This window comes from Chroicocephalus ridibundus, chromosome 3 (assembly GCF_963924245.1).
Source record: "Chroicocephalus ridibundus chromosome 3, bChrRid1.1, whole genome shotgun sequence".
NCBI classification, from domain to species: Eukaryota; Metazoa; Chordata; class Aves; order Charadriiformes; family Laridae; genus Chroicocephalus; species Chroicocephalus ridibundus.
Genome location: NC_086286.1, coordinates 45,677,788 through 45,704,558, shown reverse-complemented (window position 1 = coordinate 45,704,558; position 26,771 = coordinate 45,677,788). Strand labels below are relative to the sequence as shown.

Genomic DNA, 26,771 nt, shown 5'->3' with positions numbered 1-26,771 from the left:
AATAAAATTTTTAGGAACATCTTGCGGCATCTTCTTAACACTATTAGAAAGCTTATACAAAAAGGCTGGTGTTGATCTTTGCGTATTATATCGTTGCCATTTCCATAGGTCTCATGTGTTGTATAGTGCCATTTATATGCCCAGCAGCAACTCTAAATATAGAAACATTGGCAGTAATTTATCTCTTGATTTCTGTATCCTAGAACCCTTCTGGCATTAGGCTGCCATGTTGGAATTGCTGATGAACGTGCTGAAGAGAAAGTGAAAAAAATGAAACTTCCAAAGAAGTAAGTTGAAATTCAAATGCCTCTTTTTATTAGGCAGTGTGAGTAAAGCGAACTGTATTTTAACGAATTGATATTTATATTGCTAGGTTTATTGGTACTTGAGTATGCATGTATGCATATGAATTTTCTGAGATTTACATACGCCTTCATCCACACCTTTTCTTCTAGATATTTACGATCTGATGTGTAGACAAAGTTTAGGTTTTCCGTGATTCATTGAAATGTTTGGCATTCATTGTTACATAGTTCTTATGTATCTGGAGTGTAGTGCAGAAACTTGATTTTTACAGCAAACTTGTCAATGTATTTTGCTGTGTTGCACATATTTAAAGGCAACCATTTTGAAAGTCCTAGAACGGCTAGTGACTTGAAGTGGAGAGAACTGCTATAGCTGCCTGACTTTTTTTCCTGAGCGATTGAATGGCAACAGCATTGGTAGGACTGGGCTCAGATTGATATGGTATCATGGCCTCCACTACTGCAGCTCTGAAACCAGGTCTCACGGCCCAGCCAAGGTGCCCTGGCTTACTGCGTAGCACCAGTGTGCCACCCTCTAGTTAGTGAATGAAGAATTTGGGAGCTTTAACACAGTTGAAAGTAATGGAACTGTAGTTGGTGATAAGCATATCACAGCCCTGTGGCCCGACAGACATTTGAGCTCATGGTTTATAAGTTTGTATAGATTGGTATAAAATTCACTGGGCTAAAGGAGGGTTATAATGTATATAAAACCAGAAGGGTAAAGGTCACGGTTTCAGTATGAGAGAACTTCTATGTATTGTTATTCTTGAATTTAAATTAGTAATTTAGTTTCCCTGGTTATGACTAAGAGCAATGGTAAGTGCTAGTACATACGCACAATGGATAGAAGAAACAAGTAAAAAGGAAAAAATAATTGCGGCAACATTCTCAATAGCATCAGATGTTTGTTGAGCAAAAATAGAGCAAATACTTCATGATCTAGATGCAGTTGTGCAGCTATAAGGCTTGATCACATTTTTTGTGGGATACAGTCCTGGAGAGAAGAAGGGTTGTCTAAATGAAATGGGAAAGGAAAAGAGAATTGTCAGACTGAAAAGAAAAAAGTTTTTAAAAATACTTTTTCTCTGAGTTTAATTTTCTCTTGTAAAACAACTCGCATAGGCTGCTGAAGATCTTTAATCAAGAAAGCAGAGTATGGACTAAGATCACTTAAACATATCTACCACTCTTTCTGTAACTTTCAGCGCTGGCACAAATAAATACTCCATAATGGTTGTTATAAATCAGTGGCAGATCAATATGGTAGTGATAATGTACTGTTAAAGCAGTTAAATTTTCATCTTGAAAATTATTCCACATTGCTTTATCTACATCTTTAAAAAATTTGTTAATATAAGGCCAGTGGAGATACCGAGCAAGCTAAGACCAGTAAGATACTGTTGAGCAGATGACTGGGTAGGTGCTGGGATTTTAGCTACCCATTTCAACTAACATTAGTCTGCAGCTAAACACAATTCTCCATCATGAATTTGTACACACAATATGCTTTTGTTAGTTTGCTTAGTATCCATTGAGCATCCATACAAATTGACACTTAATCCTCGATGAGTATTCATTTGCATCCTGAAATGAAGTGTACACATCCTCTGTGACAAAATCATGAGCATCCTTTGCAACCCCTTTTACTTTGACCCTGCTCTTATATCGAAATAGCTGTGGCTATTGTAGCTTCTATATACCCAACGTAACACTTGTGCAGGGGAGTGTGACAGGAAAGAACACCGTAATTGCCAGCCTGACAAACGCGTTAATTCTGTATGAGTCACTATTTCCATTACTGACTGGTTTTACTTATCACACTGAAGCGACTTCGCAGCTACCTGAGGAGAGGTAACGGTGAGGGCAGTCAGCCAGCGCATGGGAGATGGCAGCACCACTGCCAGCTGCTTCCTTACCTCTGTCATAGACATTTGCCCATCCATAACTCCATGAATGGTTGCTTTGGATTGATGTTCTTGAACTGTTGTTTTCTGACTGAACCTTTTTTTTTTTTTTTAATGGGGTAATTTTGAAGGATAGTCCAACCTCATGTTTATAGATGATAATTCCCCTTAAATACTTGCTTGTTTTCAATTATTGTTTTCAACCAATGATTTGTTTAATGGGTTTTAGAATAGTTATTGCAGAAGAGAATTAATTAAAATTTGTAAAGTATTTTAATATTTTAGAATATGAATGGGGATAAATACTGTTTCTTTTTCCGGATATCTCTGTCAGTCCAAATAAAGAAAATACAAAAAAATGACAAAGTTGTTTAGAAAATAATTAGACTATTATTTAAACTAGTCATTCTTTAAACAGCCCAGCATGTATAATTTCAGTGAGAGAATGTCATTGTTTATTTTTCATAGACCCTTTTTGTTGAGACCAAAATAGCACTCTGTTTTGTCATGATGCTGGAGGGGAAATACTCAGGGATATTCAGGGTATGTCCCCCAGCTCTGTTCTGGTCTCTCCTGGGGCCAGAAGAAGCCCCAGCTTTGGTACCCAGGGCTCCCCTGGCCTTGGTTTCTGCAAGGCTGTTTTTCACATTTTCACACTTATTTTCCTCACTCCTCTCTGCCTGTGCAGCGTTGTGCCCTTTCGTAAAAGCGTTTTCCCAGAGGCACCGCCACCGGTGGCTGCGGGGCCTGGCCGTGCCCTGTGGTGACTCAGTTGGAGCCGTCTGGAACCGTCTGTGCCCAGCTCAGGGCAGCCCCAGCCGCTCCTCACAGGGACCACCCGCAGGCCCCCCTGCCGGCACCTGGGCACGGACACCCTGTGCAGCCCCTTTGCTCTTCCTGCTCCTCTTCCCCTGCATGTTCCCTTGCCACTTGAGGTAAGGGAGGCAATGTCCACCACCATGGTGGCGCCGCAAAGTGTCATAGGTTTTCGTTGTAAATTTAGTAAGTACTGATGTGCTGCTTCCATCACCATATGCATTACATCCTTTATTGAAGAAGGGTTGCTCATAAGTAAAGTGGGAGATGACTATAATTAATTCCATGGGAACAGCTTCGTAAAAGTAAACAGCACTTCATTCTTAGGAGTGCTAAAAATTTTGAGGAAGCTGTCTTTGTGTTCTGAAGTCATGCTTAAATTTTAAACATTTACGATTTGAAGGATAGTTCAGGTATGAAGTATTATAAAGACAAACTTTTATTAGACTTCATATGTGATATTGAGTAAGCCATTTGACCTGCTCTGTCTCTCACATCCCTATGTGTAATAGGAGGAATACATTTTCAGAATATATTTCTCAGAGGTAACAATAACAGTGTTCATGTAAGTATTTAGATAAGCAACATTTTAATCTACTACTTTAAATATGTGAAATTGCTAAAATACTTTCAAAACAATTTAGTTCAGCACATCCTGGGTATCTTTCATTACCAGCTACTCCATCCCATCAAGTTGCAATTAGCTTGAAACAAAATCAAATGTCAGTGCATTATTATCCTTATGTTCCAAGACAGATTATTTATATACATATATTGCACACATGTCACTTCTTTCCTTTGTGGTTCTGCCAATTTTTTCTTACTGAAAAGTAATTGCAAGTTCTATATTTTTTGACAGCTACCAGTTGTTGAGTGGATATAAGCCTGCTCCCATGGATCTGAGTTTTATCAAACTCACCCCCTCTCAAGAAGCTATGGTGGATAAACTAGCAGAGAATGCTCACAATGTGTGGGCAAGGGACCGTATAAGGCAAGGCTGGACATACGGTATCCAGCAGGTAAGTGCTAACTTCAGTCACTTGAAAAGGCACTTATCTCTTGAGATATTTCACAGTTAAATGGGAATAATGGGGACACAAAAGCAGGAAGAAGCAGCTAATGAATGCGAGCCTGTCAGTCAAAGAAAGCAAAAGTACATAATTAAAGCAATCCTGCTAAATCTTCTAGCAGTATGAGACTCTTCTTTTACAAGCAGTATTAAAAAATTGATGGTATATTCTTCTATGCTATCTAGATCTCAGGGTGAGAAAATTGGATGCAGGAAGCTAATATGCTCTAGTATTTTAGGAAATGTAAACATTTACTTTCAGTAGGGGAATCATTTAAATGTTTGCAGTTCTGGGAATTGAATAATTTTGTTTATCCAGGAAAATCAGAATGTAAACGTCTAGTAATCACTTCGCTAATGTGTTGTATTTCTGGCAGAGGCCATGTTTAACTGAGAGTAGTTATGTCAGTCTCCAAGTTCTAGTCCTGCTTTAGTGGTTTTGTTTCAGTGAATAGAAATGCTATGTGGTAGGTATCACAATGTGTTATAAGGGAGGGGAGTAAAAATTAAGCATGGTGGATTGTTAACAGCAAAACTCAGGGTCTTTGTTTTCTTTAAAAAAAAAAAAATCAATTGGCTATACAGTGATCCTAATTTATTATTTTTCAAGACAGCTACTATATCAATTTTCCCTTAGGAGATATAGTTTCTATTCTTTTTGTGATTATTTGTGAATTTTATCTAGAGAAATGTGTCTTTGTTAATAAATGTGTGGTAGCATATCACAGTGAAATTTTAGGAAAATTCACCCCTTGGGGAAAAAAATGAGTTTTCATGGTTTTGCGCTGGGCATAAAAGATCATTATTTTTGCAAAAATGAGGAACATCTGTTTTGTAGGTACACACTCTTTCCTGCCTACAAACAGTGTTTTTGTTTTTGACAAAAATTCAAGTTATACATTTCAGTTTAGCACATTTCAAATTTTGGTTTTTTTTACAAGGCCAAAATTCATTCTACTTGCAAAGCTTTTATATAAAAAATTAAATAAATTTGGTTTTATAGATATTAAGTTAGGCACTTGAATTCACCTCATCACATACTGACAAAGTACTTTTAAGTGATAAAATATATGCTGCATAGCATTTCAGCATTGTCCATTATAGTATCTTACTATAAAGCTCTCATTTTGGTATTTCATGAACTATTTGGGAAATCTGTGTTCTGTATTTGGGTCTAGGCAGACAATGAGCTAATTCGTGTGTTTGCAGACTGGAATGTGTGTAATATCCCCTACTAGATAGACACTGAAGATAATTCAGTGTTAGTGCAACTCCCCTGCCTACAAGAGGATTAAATTTTCCTCTAATACTGCATCTTTGAATAAGGGAAGGTGTCCCTTTGAAGTGCTGTTAACATTTCTGATAGAATATTAATCATGAGAAATGTTGGAAGTGGTGACTCTCTGTTGTCAGGTAGGGGGAACGGGTTAATTAATTTTGAACCCACTATTTCAATCCTGTGTTTATGGAGGCAGTGCACAATTCATTTCTATAATGAGAAATATATCTCCAGATGCTCAAAAGAAATATTTCTGATATATTAAAGAATGCACACAATAATTTATACCATGCCTCCCATATATTTTATTTTCTCAGAAGCCAAACATTTTCAAGACAGGGTCTTGCCAGTCAGGAGATTTGAAATGAATGAAAGTTGAGAAATAGTTACAACTTTGATAGAATCCTGACGTATCCCAAAATTAATTTTACTTTTGCAACTGAATTTATTGGTTAAGATGTTTCTGGAATCAAATGCATCTCTTCGCTTATTGTCTTTCTAACTAGCATTGGGAAAATTTAAACCCACCAACTCATATGTAGTAAATAAAGTTTCTTAGGTCTTGAAGACAATTTAACTTAACCTGTGTATCTGTATATCTTTGAAAAAACCACAAATATTTTTGTGATATTTATTGGAGTGAATGTGCAGTTAAATTGTGTGTTTTCTGCATTAGTGAGGTATGAAGTAAGAACGGTGGTTAAATTATAGCGTCAAAAACTTTTTCCCTGTTACTGGGTTGGGAATAATAAGCAAAAGATGTAGTGGGAGTGGGTGACAATAAAAAAAATATTTCTACTTTACATCTACACAACGTGTTTGTACACTGTCTTTATGTATGTTTGGATGTGCCTGTTGATACAGAAGGTTCTACTTTCGAAGAGGCTTGATGTGATAGTAATCAATCATTAGTTTTATTTGGTTCCCGAAAAGCAGTGAAGTTGCCCCAGGCCACAACTTTGGTTTAAAAAAAAAAAATAGAAAAATTGGTTAGATAAATGTGGTAAGGAATGTAACCTAAAATTAAACACTACAACTTAATGTCAGAAGAATCCTGAAGTCTGTCTTAGGTTCTCAGTGCTGTGCCCGGGGAAAGAGACTGGCCTTACTGTTGAATCTAAAACATTGTGGCCCTGTTTTTTGAGGTTCACCATGAAAGAGCAGAGGGAAAGAGGAGGACTAACCACTGAACAGCTCTCTGCATTTTATCTACTGACCCTTAAAATACTGTCCTTAGGGGCCAATCTTGGAACTCAGGCCTCCCCTAGCCTCCATTCCCCATAAATGCCCGACTTGCTTGATGACAAAGCTCAACATGCCAATTAAATCTATGCTCACTTATTACACTTTGTGTGTGAGAAAATTTGTGGAAGATAGAGGTATATTTTTAAATTCCTTAGTCTTGTAATTACTGAACTATAAGTTGATACCTATATCCGCAAAGGTCCCTAACCGGACAAACAGGAATTAGGTATCTAAATCCATTTTGATGGCAAAGGACAAGTTGTTATGTAAACAGGTTATCGCTATCATTTAGACCCGCTAAATTTTAAAATAAAATGGTAGCTCCTAGTTAGGTTTTTGGAGATGTTTTAAGCACTCAGTGTGAATCAGGCTCTGATTTTGACTACCAGGTTGTGCTCTGATAGAGACTTAGGGAAATGCTTCTACTCTAAATCTTGACTGGGCTGAGGTATATGATCGGTATTGAACTGTTCTGCCTTACCAAGACAAAGACAGTTATGGGCATGCGAAGAAGAACCTGCACATTTAAAAGTAAACAGCTTAAGTGCCCATGAAGCTGACCACATTCAGGGATGGAAAGCCACTTAATCAGGGTTTTGCAGTCTTAGGTGCTTCTCCTTTAAACGTTCAAATATTTTGCTGGGTCTGATTCATTCAAACTGACCAAAGAGGTTTGTGTGCTGAGTGGGGTACTGCTGTTGAGAATATAACACAGCGGGGCAGTGAACAGTGTCATTGTTATGCTTTCAGCAGAGGATGGTTGTTAAAGATTATCAAGAGCTCAGGAATATTCATGACCTTCAGGAAACAAAGGAAGAAGATTAGCCGTATACCTTACTCCCTTATTCTTGGCAGATAAATTACAGTAGTTTCATGTATGGTTAAGCAGGTTAATGATGTCCTTGAAAACCCATAGTATGTTCTGGAGGAGCTGCCATGTTTGGGGTGTTGATGTTGATTTCCTCTTAATTCAATTATTTTTCTCTTTTCAAATAATTAAGTTTATTTTCTTCTGGAGAGAAGATGGACAGCTGAGTTCCAAGAGCGCTTACAATGAGCAGATAATAAATACCATTCATTAAAAGTCAAAAGAGGAGAGCAGAATAGCAAGGTGCTTCTTTCTGGGTGCAGTGCAAAGACGCTTCTCATTTAGCTGATGGTACACATCACATGGCAAGCTTCTAGCTGTTGTCGACACTGCTACGTGCTTCTGCTTGACTCCAACAATGAGTTTGTTTCATGGGCTGCATTTTGTCATCCCATCATATTACTGTGACATGTTACAGTACTGTAATAAAGTGACATGATGTTATGCTGTTATACTATAGACAGATCTCTCAGAGCTATGAAATAGTTTCCTAAGGGAAAGAAACTCGAGAGGTTTGAAAGTAGGTGAATTAATCACCAGGTAATATGTTATAAAGAGCAATCATGCTGTTGCTGTAGGATGGATTAGATGATTTCGTAGGTTTGTTGCATCATGAGTGCCGCCTTGGGATTATATAATATGGAAAATCTAAAGGGATACTGTCAAGTAGTTCATGTATAAACCATTTCTTTCCTGTTATAATCTGGTGGGGGAAATGTCATCCAAGTTCCAGATTTTTTCTTCTAAATCCATCACTGCTTCTCAGGATTTTTTCTTCACAAGGGATAGCTGCTCTTCGTGCATGACTATACACAGTATTTTTGTTCTGCTGCTGCAGAGCCAACCAGCCAGCCAGCAGAGAGAGCACAAGTTAACTAATAAATCCTGTTCCCAGAACTGTGCTGACAGCTGTGATGACACTGATCACAAACAAGTAAGTATTTTTTAGTAGGACAGACTCCAGTAGCTTGTTGTTCCTTGAAAGGAGCAGGAGGAACAAAACAGGTAGGAACGTATTAAATAACAGGGGTAAGTGGAAAACCAAGCACAAAATCAGTATGAAAATACTTGACAGTGTCCCTTTAAGGGAGAACGTGGTTGTCTGCAGGTTGGTCGTCTCTGAACTCAGGAAATGGTAAATCATCAAAGACAGTTAACAAATATAGGTCCAGGCAAAGGAGCAATGTAGTCTTGGTGTAAGAAAATTAAAATAATCACATTTGTGCTATGAGAAGGGGCTTTTTTTTTAAATGTGTACAGATTTTGACATTGTGTCCTGTCATAATTACCTGAATTCTTTGTGGGGGTATTTCTAAGGATTTTTTCATTACAAGCTGACTGAAAAATAGCATTGACATATAAAATGATGCATTTGTGACTAAATCTTCACAATCAAATGGAAAATATTCAGAACTCAGTTTATCCATGAACTTACAATATTGGTTGATGTTCATAAAACTTTTACATAAGTAAGGAAAAGACAGAAGGGAGATAAAAGAGGCAAGCTTAGAGATCAGAAAGCAGATGAAAATAATTTCAAGTACATTAGCTACCCCCTCCCCCTTCCTGAATGCATGACTTCTGGGTCTCCCCACTGTTTGTGGGGTTCACAGCCAAAGATTCTGACTTTCAGATTTTGCTTATGTGCATTGCCACCGTTAGTCGCCTGTCACCCTTAGTCAAAGGGTGTCTTGCTTTTTCTTCGTGTTGGATTGTGTGTTGTGGCTGAAGAACCGCAACTATGAAACCTCATTTATGTTGACAAAAAAAATATTAAAAACACCACAGCTTTAAAAATTGGTTATGAAAATCATCAACGTAAAAAGTTCTTCCCACTGTGTGAAGAGCATCTGTGCTTCCTGTCCTAGGATAATTAGTCAGGAATGTGAAGCAATTATCAAGTGTGATATCTCTTTGGTCCAAAATGCAATACAGTTGGGTCTTTTTAAGTCAGGATCTTCCTTTTTTTAGATTTTTGTAGAAAACATGAAATCGCTGTTTGATCAGGAGTTGGTCATCTCAAACTGCCTAGTGCTACTGTGCAAGAGAGGCACTGTTCTGGAAATTCATACTAAAGAAATGTGGACATATGGGAAAAAATCACAAGTTGAAAGCTTGTCACCTATTTTATCATTAAATATACATAGAAAGACATCTTGTCCTTGTAAAAACAATTTATGTCACCTCACTTTCATATTTTACATTATTTATACTGGTGTATTTGTTCAATTTATAGTCAGAGCACATTCTGCCAGGCATTCCAGATAGGTACAGTCCTCAGTAAAGACGGTAGAAGCTGTACGTGTATTTCTTAGGATGCACGTACTTCTAAGGACAGAACTCAGCTGCTAGAATGTCAGGTTACGAATACAACTTCCACTTTGGGTGGATACATCTAGGATTATTTGTTAACGTGTTCGAGAATATGGCTTTGTGAGGACTTTATCGTGCTTTCCAATTCTGGAATCTTGAAACGACTGAGTTAGTAAATAGCAATTTAGAATTCTATTTTTCCTTTTTCCCCTGTAAAATAATTCTTAATTTTAATGTTTATGGTTAAACATGAGCTGCAATGATAAATGCATAAAAGCTAGAGCTCTGTATAACAAGATATGAAATGTATGGTGTAGGTAAATGATGCATGGTGTATATGCTGCCCATTCACACAGTGGCACACTGAGCTGGGTTTCTGACAGCATTGTTGGCAAGCTCACCAGTAGCATTTGTTGTGGCAATTGCTCAGAAATCTCTGTGGAAGTGCAGGATCCACAGACACGGCAGCAAGCAGAATCAATTCACAGCTGTGGAACGAGTGTTTTCTAATGGTGCAAATGAAGCTAGGAAAACAATAGCACGTCTGTGTCACTGAATACGTGCTGAAATACGTTTGCGTTGTGCTTGTCACTTAACAGCCTTGGTTATGAGAACAAAAACATTTCAGTACCTCACAGAATATGTATTTGTACAGCTCTAACACTTTAAATCACAAAACTTACGATCCCGTTAAATAATTATCATGTTTTTCCTGCACTCTTCCTAGTCTATGTTTTCATTTTTCAGTCTTTTACTGTCTTTCTTTTTGATTGGTGCTTATTTATGTATGTTTCTGGTGTCACTTTGTTACTTTTAGTCTAGTGATCTGTGCTGTTCCTGAACTTCTCAGAACTTTGGGAAAGCCCAGCATTGCATACGTTTGCGGTATCACATTTATAGCTCTGAAAATGATATTATCTTTTTATCATTTCAGGTGTCTTTTAGAGGTTTATATGAGGCTTTGTTTTCTGTTACAGAATTACTTCTGAAGAGTATTTCTTTATTACACACAGTGTATCTCTTAATAGGTTCTTCTTTTAGATCTGCTTATAGAATTTGACTATGATTTAGACATTATGGACACTCCTCTTGTTTCGTTCTTACTCTTACATGACATCTGTCTACGCAAGCTGCAAGACCAGTTGTTAGATCGAGTGTGCTAGAACAGTTATCTCCACGTCACGCACTCACTGAAGGAATGAATGCAGTTCTGCACCTCTCAGCTCCCAGTGTGTTTCCTCTGTGAATTATATTATAGGTGTTCATCACCTGTAATGGAAGTTTTGGAAAGCTTGTGAATGTTTGTTGGTGTGTGTGTATAGGTATCTTTTGTGTAGTCCTTTTCTATTACTTTTAAGAGCTATTTAGTGCCATTGTTGACCCATTATTGCCTATTTCAAATCCACTTATACCCTACAAATAAGTATATGTGGGCCAATTTAAATAATTCTTTGTCTGTCATTTGCTATATATAGCAAAATCTGTAGTGTACACTGCATAAAATAATACTGACTTTTCATGGTCAATGTTATATCTCTTCAGTTTAACATTATTTATGATGAGTTCCTTCCATTTATAGTCAGGGTACATTCTACAAGGCATTCCAACTTTTCACGGTTGCAATTCTTTCTTTTACTGAAGTAGCTCCAAATTAAATTCTAAATGACTAATGCAATGTTTGTTTTACATTAAATGAAGACAGAGCTGTGTAATAAGGTATATAGGCTTTTTTCTTTTTTTTTTTTTCTGTGATATCATAGGTTCTGAATTCAAAACCAAACAATTATACCAACTTCATGTGCTACCCAGCTCAAACCATTTGAAACAGAATCTTGTCAACAAGCTTAAGTTTTGGGGTTTTTTTGTCTTCTGGAGGAGATCTGCTTTTTTTTTTTTGTCTTTCAAATGACTCTTTGAACAAGTAATAGCCAGACAAACTCCATACAAAACACAATCTTCTGATGAAGCATTAGACTGTCAAACCTGGAAAATTCTGGCAAAAACCCAATAGCTTAGGCTGAGTTTTCCTTCTTGTAACATTCTACAGTACAAAACAATAAGTTTCTGTAGTGAATAGTAAGAATTAAGTCTATATATGAATTGCAAATGTACTCAATAAAAATTACCACTTCTAGCTAATCAGTTTTCTTGTTGACTTGATTGTGACTGCAAAGTTCAATCACTGTATAGGATCGTTCTCTTGATTAGCTATACTTAAACCACAGACGTGCAGAAGATTGTTAGTACAAAAAATTATGACTATAACAATAACAGTTCTTAATTCATCAGTAAGTAAAACATTCAAAATTTAGATAGACATATCATAGGAAAAAAAGAACAAAATTAGTAAGAGAAAAACCCCTTCTTATATTCATATTTAAAGAAGTAGCAAAAGTCTAGAATGGGTGAAAAAGATCACAGTATTAAATAAAACTAGACCCAAGGGAAAAAAATCTGTAAAACTGGGTTTGTTTAATACTTATGATTTCTTTTTCCTCACTCTGATTTTGTGCTTAGGCATTTTTAAAAGCACTTATACTATATTTCATTATCATACATTGTTATCAGCTGCTTGCCAGTATGTTAATGTGTGTTAATGGTTGCTATGGCAATTACCAGTGGTTTAGTCAAACTGTATATCGTGCATAAGGAGTTATGTAATTGTTATTCCAAACTTCTCTTCCATATTTTTGAAGACAGTATTTCATAGTATCTCTTGGACATACAGTGTTTCAGAGGAAATTAATTCTCTTTTATGTCCTTTCCAAGATAAATAATTAAACCCATGGTGTTTCATCTCTGATGTTAATGGGTTATTCTTATATCAAATAATAAATCCTTATAACATTTACTTCAACATTTTTTGGTCCAGTCTGCTCTGGAAGCAGCCCTTTTCCCCATCTACCAAATTAAATATTGGAAAAAAGGGGATGTCAACTTCAGTGTGTGGAATAAATATGGGAAGTAGTTCCCTCAAATGGTCCTTGTGTTGGCCCTGTCCCAGTCCTTCCCACTGAATATAACTAGAGCTGATATGGTGCAGAAATTTGTGGCCCCAGCAATACATTATGTTTCTCTTAGCCCTTTTAGCATGTAGGTAATGCTTGTCCTGTATTATTTCTTCTGCTAGAAGGATCACTGGTAGAACCAGTTTTCATCAAGCAGTGCTTCATAACTGCACTTCAATGTTTACTCAGCACAATAAGGCAAAAGGCAGATAGCCTTGTATCTAAGCATTTAAAGGACAACAGAAGATACCTGCAAGTATTTGTCAGAATGGATGTGCTATTTTTTTTCTGCCTGCAAAAGTAGAATGAAAACGACATAGACACTTAAAAGTGGGACTGTAATGCTATAAAAGATATAAGATACTTTCACTGTAGACACTGTTTTCTAAAATAATAGGCGCTATTTTTGTGCTTACTTAATAAGTCTGACCAATCATAAAAGCCTCTCAATATCTTTGATATTTGTACCCAAGTGGACAAACAGCAAGAGTCAAACTCTTTGCATTTATCCTCATTCTTTTTTGTATTGTTGCCCCATTAAGTAAATTTGACGGAAAATGAAAGCAGGTATAAGCCACGCAGTTTCATTTATTTGTGTGTTACTTTTTTAGTAAATTCGGTAATGTTACTAGTTTCTAGACTATTGCAACTTCTTTGAATCCTTGCTGTATTTCCAGTTCCATGATTTCAGATCATATAAATAGTAATTTTTATATTGCTGCTATAGCACAATTTTGTTTTTGAGACAAAGTAGAGTTTCTGAAATTGAATTGATTTTTCATACTTGTGCAGGATGTAAAAAACCGACGAAATCCTCGCCTCGTACCTTATGCCCTTTTGGATGATCGGACAAAGAAGTCAAACAAAGACAGTCTTCGGGAAGCAGTCCGCACCCTTCTTGGCTATGGTTACAACCTGGAAGCTCCTGATCAAGATCATGGTAATTAATTTGGTTGGTTTGTTCTCGGTCATCTCCAACCCCCCAGTCTCTTGCCCTCTCTCTCTCTCAAAAAAAATTAATTCGAATATTCCACTCTACTACTAGATTTGTTGGTCCAATAAAACAATTTGAACAGGTACCATGTCTCCAAAGCTAATAGGTCATCTCCATCTTCTATTGTTTAGATTTCCCTTTGATCTTACGTTCCTTATCATTTCCTTTTCTTGTGCTGTGACTCAAATGAAAAATTACAAAATTAAACATTTTTACATTTTAAATCAGTGATACAATTTCTCTGTATTTCATGCACTTCTTTTCACTCTTCATTTTGGTGGTTTGGCTGGTATAGGAGGCTTTTGCCTTTTGTGAATATAAAAGGTCTGTCTAGTGGTGTAGGGTGAGAGGGAGAGAGAGCAAGCTCATTTTCCACAGTCTCCTCCAAATCCCAGGGAACAAAGTTAAGCCCCTTTCCTGATTTATAGCTCTGAGAACCATGTGCCCCTGCCTTTCCTCAGGAATGAACTACTGGATATTTTTATTTTTTCCTTATAATGCAGAGATCCTTGCCCTAGTTCTGTGCATGGAGTTACTAACAAAATGTAAAGAACACAACTGCAATCCTTGCATCTGAAATTTATCATCAATCATGTTGCAAAACTTCCAGAGGAAAGGACCTGCAGAACAGTGTCCCACAACTGGACTTTCTTAGACAAAGACTGGAATTGCATTCAGCAAAATATTTTTATACTCATTTTGGGGATTTAGATTTTACACTTTATGCGCCTCTCAAGTTTTTGAGCTGCATAAAACATGTCATAGGGATCCCCTTTCATCAGCCAAAATAACATACTGTTATTAAAGGATTTAGAGCCCTCTAGTGGTGTTGTGCATCTCCTTTCCTTAATTTTATTTTAAACGTTGATTTACAAAGCTCTATAGCGTTGGGTTTTATGCTTTATTTTTATTAATTACTAGTTTCCCACAGCAGCTGTATTTTTGGGATTGCTTGAAATCTAGAAAGCATTAGGTTACTTAAAAGCTAAAGAGAGAACAAATTCTCAGTTCCCATGCTTTGCTCATCTCCTGTATAGGTGAGGTACTGAGGGTCTTCAGAAGTGTTTTTAAGGCATTATTTATGTAGACCATAACAGAAGATTTTACTGATAAAGAATTATGTGGCAGAGAGTTCAGAGTTGCTTAAAGGAAACTTAATGAGCCTGACCTAACTGAAGTCGGCCATTTGGTGGCATGAGAAGTGAGTAAGTTCTGAGGGATGTGATTTTATAGGCTACTAATGTTAATAATGGAAATGTGGAGCTTGATGTGTCTGAGAAAACAGAAGAGAAAGAGAGAGGTTCTTAACATGGTCTAACTGACAGACAGGTGGGTGCAGACATATTTGAGCTTACACCAAACTGAGGAAGAGGAGGAATTATGGGATTGCTGAGTATTCAAAGGCTGTGCAGGCTTTAATACCTTGCAAATTTGTGCAAAAAGATCCAGAATGCTTTAGGCACTCTTTTTCCTAATCTGAGAAAAAGAGTCATGTGATAACTGTGTAAAATACCAGAGAACAGAGCAGTTGAGAAAACTTAAGGAAGAAAGATCAAGGGTTTCATTCAGCATTACATCTTCTGCTTTGTGAAAACGTTTTCAGCTTTTAAAAGCATGATTTTTATCATTTCAAGCTACCTTATGTTTTGAATCGATAGTAAGGTCTTGGAAAGTAGTATCAGAAACAAACTATGTAGGACTATGTAATAAGTAAGCAACAGTGAAGGAGGTTTGTATGTACTCACCTTACAAGGTTATACTTGAAGCTATTTTAGCAGAAGATACCAGATGAAGAACATATGGACAGTAGTGAAAGGCAGCTCAGTGAGGCAAAACTCAGTATATGCTGATGTGGAATATTGAAGGAAAGCATAAAGATGATAGGATTAAAAGTGTTTAAAAGGATGTTAGGAATGGCCATCTCCAAGGCACCAAGTAGGCTCATGAGTAGTAGTATTCAATTAATATTCTTAGACAATTTTTGAGACCATTTACATTTTTCATAGGTAATAGGTGAATGCCACGTAGCTGTAGATGAATCAATAAAGACATTTTTCAAGACAGTGTGTTCAGTGCAGTGAGGGAAAGAAGAAAATTGGAGAAGTAGGTAAGTCTAAGATTTGTGGTTTTATGAATGACAGAAACAAAAATCCATTTCTATTGGAGCAGATTGATGTGGAATGAATGGTGGGGAAAACACAGGAAAAGAGTGAAATTGGGAGCAAAAGAGTGGGATAACCCGCAAGAGACATGGGATGGATAGATGGAGAGTGGGATCAGAGCTTAGAGATCCGAGTCCAAAACTTTATTGTTTGTTAGTTGTCAAGAAAAAAAAGGAGAAAATAGATTTATTTATATGTCTCAAAGCAGTACATGTACCAACATACTTTTTCTGCCTTTAAAAAAATCTTTGCTTACGCATTCCACAAATGTTATAAGGCAGAAATGTGAGGCATAAAGTAAGCTTGTATCTGCTGCTGTTATGGAGCAGACAGAATAACATGTTTATGTTTTTACCCTTTCCCTGAGGTTTCTTTTCTTCACTTTCTCTGAAGCAGCCCAATAACCACCCGGCTTACATTTTTTTTCAGTATTATTTATGCCAGTATTCTTTGATGGAGTTAGAGAATCAGTGAATACATTTGAAGTGAATAAGTTGAATGTGTCAAAGTTTAACTTTAGCCACCTTTGAAATTCTTCGTGTAGCCATTTTGGTCTTTGAGAAAAGATATGTATAATTATCTGGCAAAGAGTGAATTTTAATTTAAACACTCTTAAACTAGCTTGTAATGAATCACTTGCAATTAAAGGACTTTTTGAACTAAGCATAGTAAGCTATGATAAAATAAGCACGTGTGATCATGCTACAGATACTTAACCAAATGAATGAGTGTCTGTGAAAGCTTTTGTTTTCATACAGCTGTTAATTTATTTTACACTCTGTTGCACTAGACAAGAAATGTGAACGAGCTTTTTCTTCATCTCAGCTTGACAATTGACAAACTAACTTTGAAGTGAGAAGTGGCAGTTTTTAAGGCACTCTGTGAAATCTCATAGTCATCTGACTATATCCCTTCAACAGTTTGAAAGATAATAAAGGCGAATAGTCAAAACAATTTAAACTTGGTGTCTTGTTGTTTCTGTTATTTCACTAGCTAAATAATATTTTCTAAATAGTACTTTGGCTGTGACTGGGTTTTCCTTTGTTCTAGAGCAGTAACTTGCTTTGCCTTGAACAGGAGTTGCCTTTAACACTTTTATGTCCTTCTTAAGGGCATCTTTATTCTTTCCAGACTTACTGCCCTTTATCTAGACAGAAGTTAATATATTTTTTTTCCTGAAGCATGATTATACCTTGTGATTATTGTTGTTGTTATTAAAGCTTCATGCAAGACTTGCTTTTATGATTCCTATACTCTGTTTTCCATTGCTTTTGCAAAAACATCTGAATTGCAACCTTCCTTATATTATTTATTATAATAACTAAGAAGCATAGTAATAAATTTTTATAACAATAACATACTTAGGAAATCTGACTTTTAGACTATAAATGAGAAGATTAGGTGAATTGATCACCATCTCTAGGTAAAGAAGATGTCTCAGTTGAGGAACCTTGTTTCAAAGGCAAACAGTTGTCTTTTATGGTGATTGGAAGATTAATTTATCTCTATTTTGTTGGGCTTTGTATGTTTGGTGTTTTTGTTTTGTTTAAAATAACTGAGAGCCCAGCTCACAGAATCGTAGAATTGTTGAGGTTGGGAGGGACCTCTTGACATCATCTGGTCAAGCAAGGTCAGCTAAAGCAGGTTGTCCAGGACCATGTCCAGATGGGTTTTGATTATCTCTAAGGCCAGTGTTTGACCACTGTCATGGTAAAAAGCATTTTCTTGTGTTCAGATGGAATTTCATGGGTTTTAACTTGTGTCCATTGTCTCTTGTCCTGTCACCGGGTACAACTGAGAAGAGTCTGTTTCCCTTTTCTTTGTTCCCTCCCACCAGATATTTATACTCATAAATGAGATTCCCTCCTGAGCCTTCCCTTCTGCAGGCTGCACAGTCTCAGCTGTCTCAGCCTCTCCCTGTAAAAAAGGTGACTCAGTTCTCCATGCATTCCAGTTGCTCTCTCACGTAAAGGGCGATTCTTCCTCTTAACCTTTCCAGCCTGTCCTTCCTAAAAAACATGTATCCATCCATTGCAATACTCTAGTCATGTGAGTTATTCCACCATGTTTGTCATCCCAATGAGGATTGTAGCCCTGTAACTGCACTCAGACTTCTAAATTCTTTGGATTTTTTTTTTTTTCCTCTGAGCTGGATGAATTACTGTAGCGTCATTTCAGAGAGGTGCTCAAGCGTGCTGATTTCCCAGAACAGGCAAGGGTGCTTTCCCCATAAGTTTCTTCTGCAGGCACTTTCTTCTTTGCAGGCCGATGCTCAAAGGGATTCCTTTGCCTTGTGTTTTCACTGCCTTCATTTATCAGTAGTTGAATACAGTACTTTTGACGCTGGAGTTTTTTCTTTACTTTTTTTTATTTTTTTTTTACAGCAATGAGGCTGGATGTGTGCAGTGGGATAATGGAAAAATTCAGGATCTTCCGCACAGAAAAGACTTATGCAGTGAAGGCTGGGAAGTGGTACTTTGAGTTTGAGGCAGTTACTGCAGGAGACATGAGAGTTGGCTGGACCAGGCCGGGTTGTCTGCCAGATCAGGAACTTGGCTCGGATGAAGAAGCTTTTGTTTTTGATGGCTTTAAGGTTTGTATATGTTTATCTTTAATAATAGGAGTGATTGCAAAACTGATTTTTGCGTCTTATTCCATGTGTCATTGCCTGAACTTAATTGCCTTCTCTTCTTTCGTTTGTGTTTTATGAAATTATTTCTCTCTCTCTCTTTGAGGGCCTAGGTGGAATAAGGAAGATCAATGTCACCTGAAAAATTAATTGGCAGGGTTTGGCATTTCTTCCTGCCCGGCCCCGCCCTCCCCCCCCCCAGCTTCACAGTATTTGTACAGTATATATAAGGCATTGAAAAATGTGACTCACTAAAATACAAAATAATGGCAGAGCTGTAATTAACTATGAATAATTTCTTTACATTTTTACTCTGTTGTCCTCTTTATAAGAATTACCATTAGGGAATAAATATGATTAAGACTATTAGCAGTGTTGGAGGCAAGCGATGATACAGGTTTTTTTATAGGAATGTAGAAGTTACAAAGAGCATACCTAGGTTTTCATGGAAATCCTTACGGTTTAGAGTAAATGAAGTGAGAGAACCAGTAATTTATACTCAAATTTAACTCTGCATGAGACAACGATGGATTGAAATCTAGTAGTAAAAAATATGTAGGAAAACAAATTATTTTATATGTTACAGATTTTCATCAGAATAGATTAAATGACTCATTAAAGCTTTTTATTTGAGTATGAAGGCACGTGCAACAGCTGTCCAAACCATAATTGCTATTAAGGCTACTGGTGACTCGTGTCAAAATGTTTCTTGTATCTGATATTGGAATTAATTACTTTATTACTATTACAATATGTAACAGAAAACAGCAGTATTCCCGGCTATTCCTGGTCAGATCAAGCTCTTAAGCTGCAGTTTCTTCATATTGTTGGAATTTAATGTTTTTCAGTCTTATGTTACATGAGAATATACATTAAAAAGGGACCTGAAAAGTTATTTGTGTAAAATATCTGATTGGCTTAAGTAAACTGTCCAAGTCCTGTGTCTTTACTAGAATAGCTTTGCAGTAGTTTGCCTTCTGAATCTTAGGTTTTGACCTTTAAATCTCAATTCACAAAGCTATTTTGTTGTCTTTCATTTTGGTGGGTTCTCCCCTTGGTTGGAGAAGAGCTTTTGACCTTCAGGATACACAGAAAGGCTCATTTGTTTTGTAGGATTTTCAGGATGGATACAGGGGATAAAAATCTACTTGTGATGGAATATATGAATGAGGAACCTATTTGTAATTAACACTGCTTTGTTTTGTGTGTGTTATAGTAGTTCTTAGTAGATGTAAATTTATTTGAATTCCAATCCAAGATGCCATCCAAAGCCTTTGCAGTCTTTGACTTGAAGGTCAGTCACATGAATCATTAATCATGCCCTCAGCTACTCTGAAATCTGTCAGAAGCTCAGAGTGCTTGTCCCATCCACAGACAATTCTGTTACTTTCAAAATCTGGTATGACAGGAAGTCTATTTTTACACAACATTTTTAGAAACATACTTAAGGATACAATAAGGCTTGTTTGGAAGCAACGAATTTATAGGCTCCTAGATTAAATAAAAGCAATTGCTTAAAAAAAAGTTTGTGAAGCAGCTATTTAACATTGTAATTGATAGCATATTATTTTCATTACAAATCTTTAATGGGGCTTCTGCAGAAAAATAAGCCATGCTCTTACTAGTTACTATAAAGTTGAAATAGCAATTTTCCCTGTCAGCTCACTTAGCAACGTTTTACAGTACTGATGTGAGAGGTGCTTGCAGGAAGTTAATTGTTCGATTTCCATTTTCAAGGTCAATTTGGAGTACTCGCAGGCATTGTTTTGGAATTATATGCTGTGGAAGTGTTAATTTTAGTGCCATCTTAATTAAGGGGGGCTAATTATTAGTTGTACCACTGAGAGAGGAACACATACGTTATCACTATTACTCTTTGAAAGTCTTTAAAATCCTTTTCAGGCACAGCGGTGGCATCAAGGTAATGAGCATTTTGGCCGCTCTTGGTTGGCGGGAGATGTTGTTGGATGTATGGTTGACATGAATGAGCACACTATGATGTTCACCTTAAATGGTGAAATCCTGCTTGATGACTCAGGTTCAGAACTTGCATTCAAAGACTTTGAGGTTGGTGATGGTAAGTACCGTAATACATTGTGCTGTTAACTGGCTGTTGTTGCCCAACTTTTGCTCTGGCTTCCCTTTAATGTGGTTCCCCCACCCCCCGCCGGAAACTACCCCTTGTCCTTTTCTCTATTTGATTAGTATCAAGCCTTCTGAGATGTCCTGGGTGGGAGGGTGAGGCAAGGCCTTTTTCTGTGGTGAAGTTTGCAGCCACCTTTTGTGATCAGACCTTTGACTATTTCTCAGGGAAGTGTCTGGGGTTTCAAATCTGTGACCTCTAACACTTCATCCGCGCTGCAGCAGGTCACAAAATCGTAGAATGAATCATAGCATGGTTTGGGTTGGAAGGGACCTTTGAAGATCATCTAGTCCAACCCCCTTGCCATGGGCAGGGACATCAAATTTTGTCTAGATCAAGTACTGAAATACTATGAAATTTCTGTCAAATTAGTGAGAACATATGGTAGGGAGTTTGTCATGTTTAAGGTTTTGTTTTAGCTCTAGGAGGTGAAGTGACACCTGATCCATGATATAAAGCCAGCTGGTATGAAGTTAGCCTCCAGAATTTTTCACTTAATTCTAAACCAGCAGATTGAGTTTTGTGACTGTTGTTATAGTGTTCTTAGTGCAACTTTCAGAGTCTACAAGCAGGTTTTAGTTTATCATGAAGCTGAAGCTTATGGAATTGCAAAAGATGGCAAAGATTGTGAGGTTGTATCAGGTGCCAGATTGATTCTATACCACAAAAGTATTTTTGTTTATAAATTTAATTACGTACTTGTGTGCAAATAGGTACATAAAAGGGTAAGAAATTACATTAATATAGATAACGGCCTAAAATTTCTAAACTGTGGTAATGTAAAAAAACATATTTCAAGCTTTAATCCTTCCCTTTCATTTGTTGTAGGTACATATATTCTGTCATATTTATTATACATGTGTTAAATAATACATCTGTGTCTGAGAGATGAAGTTAAATTTTTTGAACAGTAGAAGTTGCAAATGATACTTTGGGATTACTGATCCCTATTCCCAGGGGAAATATGAATCTTATTAATTAGGCAGTTCCCTGCTTGAATTTTAACCATTTTACTTTCATCTGGGTTTCAGAGAATTATACTTTCAGGAGTGCATTAGGAGAAGAAATTTTTTTTTCCCTTCTGTCACACCATACGAATTAGAAATAATTTGATTTCATTTAAAATGAGATAATTGCCACCAATTTTCTAGACTCATGCCTGTTACTTTACTGCCGTCAGATTTCCTTAGATACTGTGCTAACGTAATAAGGAAGAGGGATGCATGAATTGGTCTTCTGTTAGTGGCATAAGCATTAAATCATCCTGTTGCCATTAAATTATAATGTTCTTTCCAGTTATTTGATGGAAGAATTCCATTGAGGAGTGAGGGATTCTGAGAGAAATGGGAATTCCATGAAATTCTGAGGGTCACCTGTTTGATGACTATTTTGATTTCAAAGTTAATGAAATCACAGTGGTGTAGTTTTTGTGGTACTTGTTTCTAGCTGCAGGTTCAGATTTAAAGAGATCTCTGTGGAGTCTGAAACTGCTAATGTAGTTCCGAGTTTGACATGGAACCTGAAGGCTTTGGTAACCATGTCAAAGACTTAATGTCAGTGTCAAGCATCTAACATTTTTCACAATATTCTTTTAATTCACGTTAAGTTCCTGTAGTGTTGTGCTCATAGAAAAGAGCTTGCCTTTGAAATAAGCTCTCCTATTGTGCTTTCAAAGGAATGTGCTGATTGATCTCAGATTTAATAATTTGCATCAATAGTTTCCTATTTATGTGTTGTATAACACAATTTTGTTTCGTTTAGTGCTGAAAAATACTCTTTACTATTGCCTGTTATTGTATTTACACTAGCAGAATGGACATAAGTCAGATAACATAGATGATTTAGACAACATGAAAAGCTGATGCCTTGTGATTTAAGAGCCTTGCTATGGAGATAAAAATCTGGACGTATTTGTAATAAAATCTTCAAAAGGTGGTACTGAAGGCTGATCTTTTATCTGTTGAGCAGTCATTCCTATAGATGGTGCTCTGGAGTTTGCTTTTGTCTCTAAAGAGTATATCATGAACAGATATTCTGCTCTTTTTTTTGTTTGTTTGTTTTGTTTCTTTTTTTTTTTTTCTTTGTTTAATCTGGGCAGCCTCAAGCCTTATACCCTTCAATACCTGGTACATTCACTTGAACCAGAATGATTGAACAGAGCTTCATGTTTCTTGTTGATACAGAAGAAAGGATTTTGTTAGTACCTGGGTCAAACGAATCTAAAGAGTGGTTTGTTGTTGTGGAAATTCAAAATCAGAATGAAAAGGAAAAAAAGAAATAAGAGATTTGTTTAGGTGTTTAGACTGTGACGTTGAACCTGAGGAAAAAAAAAACCACAACCAAATGTTTTTTAAAAAGTGCAAAGGAGTCACAAGTGAGTTCCCTGTGCTAGTAAAACAGTAAGAGAGCAGATGAATACAGATGTGAAGCTGATTAGAAAGTAAAATCAAAAAACCCAGCCCAAAACCAAACTACTGCAAGTTTCATGAAGCTACAGTGTCCTACTGCTAGTTCTCATTATCCAGAGCCACAAAGTGTTACGAATTTTTAAAAATTAATTGATTTTAATATTTTTTTTAAATCTACAGCATGTACTTGATGCATGTTTATAATTTTTTTCACAACTATGGCTGCATGGACAAGCACTATATTACTTTTAGAGTAATTTTTGAGGTTCTCTCAAAATACCATCACTAATGGAATTTTAGGAAGAATATCAAAACCAGTAAGACTTGGAGTGAAATTGGCAACACTCTGCCAGCTTAGCAGAGAGATTAACCAAGACCTGGTTGTCAGACTCCTTGAGGTATTCTTAGATTTCTGTGAAGTAAACTGAGTGTTGCATGAAGAGATCCGTGTCTATTAGAGAGCTTTTTTTTCAGAATGATATTTGAGATACAGTATTTAGTGACGTGCAAGAGGTGATGTGCTATTGACGACTGCTTGCATTTGTACTATTTGGTTTTTGAATTATTTTTTAATTATTTTTTTTTCCAAGTGATTCTTAATTGGGTTATGGAAGAGTTATGGTTCTTTGATGTTCATGACGTACAACCTACATGGTCTTTTGTCTTGTTTTAAGGATTTCTACCTGTGTGCAGCCTGGGCCCATCTCAAGTGGGAAGAATGAACTTCGGAAAAGATGTCAGCACTCTAAAATATTTCACTATCTGTGGCTTACAGGAAGGGTATGAACCCTTTGCTGTTAATACAAACAGAGACATCACCATTTGGCTGAGTAAAAGGCTCCCTCAGTTTCTACCAGTGCCACAGAATCATGAACATATTGAGGTTTGTGATCCTATTAAAATGTTTCTACACACTTCTATCTATAAATATGTCTGAATTGTGTTTCTACTTTTGCGCTTCTAGACAAGATTTTTAATGTGATATGTTGAGCCAATTCTGGATGAACCTTGTACCTATTACAAATTTCTTACATTCAGTGGAGTTGCAAATAATGCAATTATTTGATTGATAGTATTTCTTTATCTGTGAAAATTATCATGTGTGTAAACATGAGATTCTCAGAGACAAATTCGACAAGATGTCCTCACTAAGAGCTCCTTGTGCAGTGAGAGCTATGTTTGTAAACAACTTCCAGAAATTGGGCATTTCTACATAACAGATACCATGTGTTCTGGTGCACACACTTTGTGATTTTTCCATAACTAATTGGTTTTCATTTTAATAAATATTTATTAGCCAGTTGTGTCAACACTTATGTCCCAATGAGTTGTGCATCTTGATGGAACTGATTTCATGCATTGTGAGTCTACCATGAGATTGTTTTGAAATTGATGAAATAAGAACTCCTTTTCAGCTGATAACACTGTGGTATTTAAGTAGTAACTTGTGTTCTTGCGTATGTTCATGTGTGATTTATATTAGTTGATTTGTTTTGTTTTGGGCAGGGTTGGATTTGTGTTGCAAAGAGTTATGGTGAAAAAGGTCATTCCTTTGTGAGTGTTTTGGTTTTTTTTTATTTAACAATGGAACAATAAAACCTCCAGTCCTTATAGTAATTATTTTATTTCCCATTAAAATGGCAGCACACGATTACAATACGTTTCACCATTGACAGCATACTGTTGCAAGTTTTGCAAATCCATGGATGCTTATTCTAGAAATATAAGCTGAATATTTACAAGGGGGGAAAAAGCATCAGCTTCAAAACAACATCTTTACATTTGATAGGTGATGAGAATTGATGGCACCATAGACAGCTGCCCCTGCCTGAAGGTGACACAGAAGTCCTTTGGTTCACAGAACAGTAAAACAGACGTCATGTTTTTTCGATTAAGCATGCCCATTGAATGTGCTGAGGTGTTCTCCAGATCAGCTGCAGGAGGATTACCAGGCCCTGGTCTTTTTGGCCCCAAGAATGACTTGGAGGATTATGACGCTGATTCTGATTTTGAGGTTCTAATGAAAACTGCTCATGGTCATCTAGTTCCTGACCGGACAGAAAGAGAAAAAGATGCCACAAAACCAGAGTTAAACAACCATAAAGATTATGTTCAAGAAAAGCCTTCACGTCTTAAACAAAGGTTAGTAGCACATTTGGCTTACTTTTTTTTTTTCTTTCTTTGATTCTTTTTTTTTCCTGTAGTAGAAAGAAAATGACAATCAGGTCTGCAGAGATTTTTTCCTAATTCTGCCCTAAATTTGGATATAACATAGTAGGTAGGACAGTTAGCTTTCATGTGATTAAATTACATCATCACTTATGATGTAATCAATTAAAATTAAGCAGAAAACTGAAAATATTTTTCAAGCTATTAGAAACCTATCATTTGGGTTATCGTGAAGGCTTTTGTGATCATCATGTGAAGTGCACTCTAAAACCATGGGAGTCCATTCTGATAGAACTAGGAGGTCTTCAAAGTGACGTGGAATTTTTTTCACGTGGCTTCCAAAAAGCTGAAGGTGTTAGATAATCTTTATCTAGAAATGTATATTAGGATCTTACCTCACTCAATGAATGAAGCAATCATAAGAACATTCTCTAGTTGACATGTTCATTCTCCCTAGTTTTTCTTATGGAATCAGGAGCAGAACACCTAACTTGATGATGCTGTGGAAATGTGAGCACTGGGCCATTACCCAGGCAATACTACTACAGCTTTCCATCCATTTTCTGCTCTTTACCAAACTTGGTTTGTTAAATATTTCAATTGCAGAATAAATTGGGGCATATGGATAGTATTTTTAAATGCATGAAGGTAATTTCAGGTTCCACATTCTTCCAAAGTGACATAGGTGTTTAACAGCCTGATAGTTTTTTAAGTTGTGTGAGTTTAGTTTCCAAGTAACTTTTGAATAGTTTAAGCACAGAATTCATTTAAGTGCTTTTGAAAATGAGCCTGCCTCTTTCCCCTTTTCGAAGGATTTATTTTGTCTTAATCTACATGGAAGTAATAAACTTACTAGTGTTATGTATTAATAACATAACAAATACTATGCATTTACTATGCATAATCAATATAGTGTATTTAGGGATAATGTATCAATGTAAAATTCCTTTGTGTATATATATTGCTATATTGAGCTTTTAATAGAGATTTTGATTTTACTTATTTTATTACAGATTTATGCTCAGGAGGACAAAGCCAGATTATAGCACAAGTCACTCTGCACGGCTTACTGAGGATGTGCTGGCCGATGATAGGGATGACTATGATTATTTGATGCAAACTTCTACGGTATCGTAACATAGGATTGGTATTTTCGCTGTTTGCTTTTTCTTTTTTTTTAATAACCACATGTTTTTGCTTGTAAGAGTTTCAGAACCTAATTTTCAGGCAAAATGTCTGTGGTAGTCCTGTACTACTGAAGTTGAGACCAATATGTTCCTTTTGTTTTGACTTGTCAGTCAAAACCAATTTCTGCAAGGAAAGCCATAAATTAATTGAATACATTTTTGAAACTACTATCAATAACACCAAACGTAAGAGAAAGAATAAATAGTTGTAGAATAATGGAACAAATGGGAAAAAGTGCATTAACCTAATAGGTCCATGTTCAGGACCA

The 26,771-nt window shown here is 36.5% G+C and overlaps 1 protein-coding gene across 7 annotated transcripts in view; it reads left to right on the top strand.

Moving 5' to 3' along the window:
* The window catches only part of RYR2 (ryanodine receptor 2), a 424,514-nt gene that overhangs the window by 247,310 nt on the left and 150,433 nt on the right, over window positions 1-26,771 (top strand). For all 7 annotated transcript variants that reach the window (XM_063328961.1, XM_063328960.1, XM_063328958.1 and 4 more), the window contains 8 exons: window positions 204-287; window positions 3,888-4,047; window positions 13,603-13,750; window positions 18,351-18,559; window positions 20,498-20,672; window positions 23,821-24,029; window positions 24,936-25,288; window positions 26,329-26,443. In XM_063328961.1, coding sequence (XP_063185031.1) covers window positions 204-287; window positions 3,888-4,047; window positions 13,603-13,750; window positions 18,351-18,559; window positions 20,498-20,672; window positions 23,821-24,029; window positions 24,936-25,288; window positions 26,329-26,443 — 1,453 coding nt within the window. The remainder of the gene's footprint in view (window positions 1-203; window positions 288-3,887; window positions 4,048-13,602; window positions 13,751-18,350; window positions 18,560-20,497; window positions 20,673-23,820; window positions 24,030-24,935; window positions 25,289-26,328; window positions 26,444-26,771) is intronic.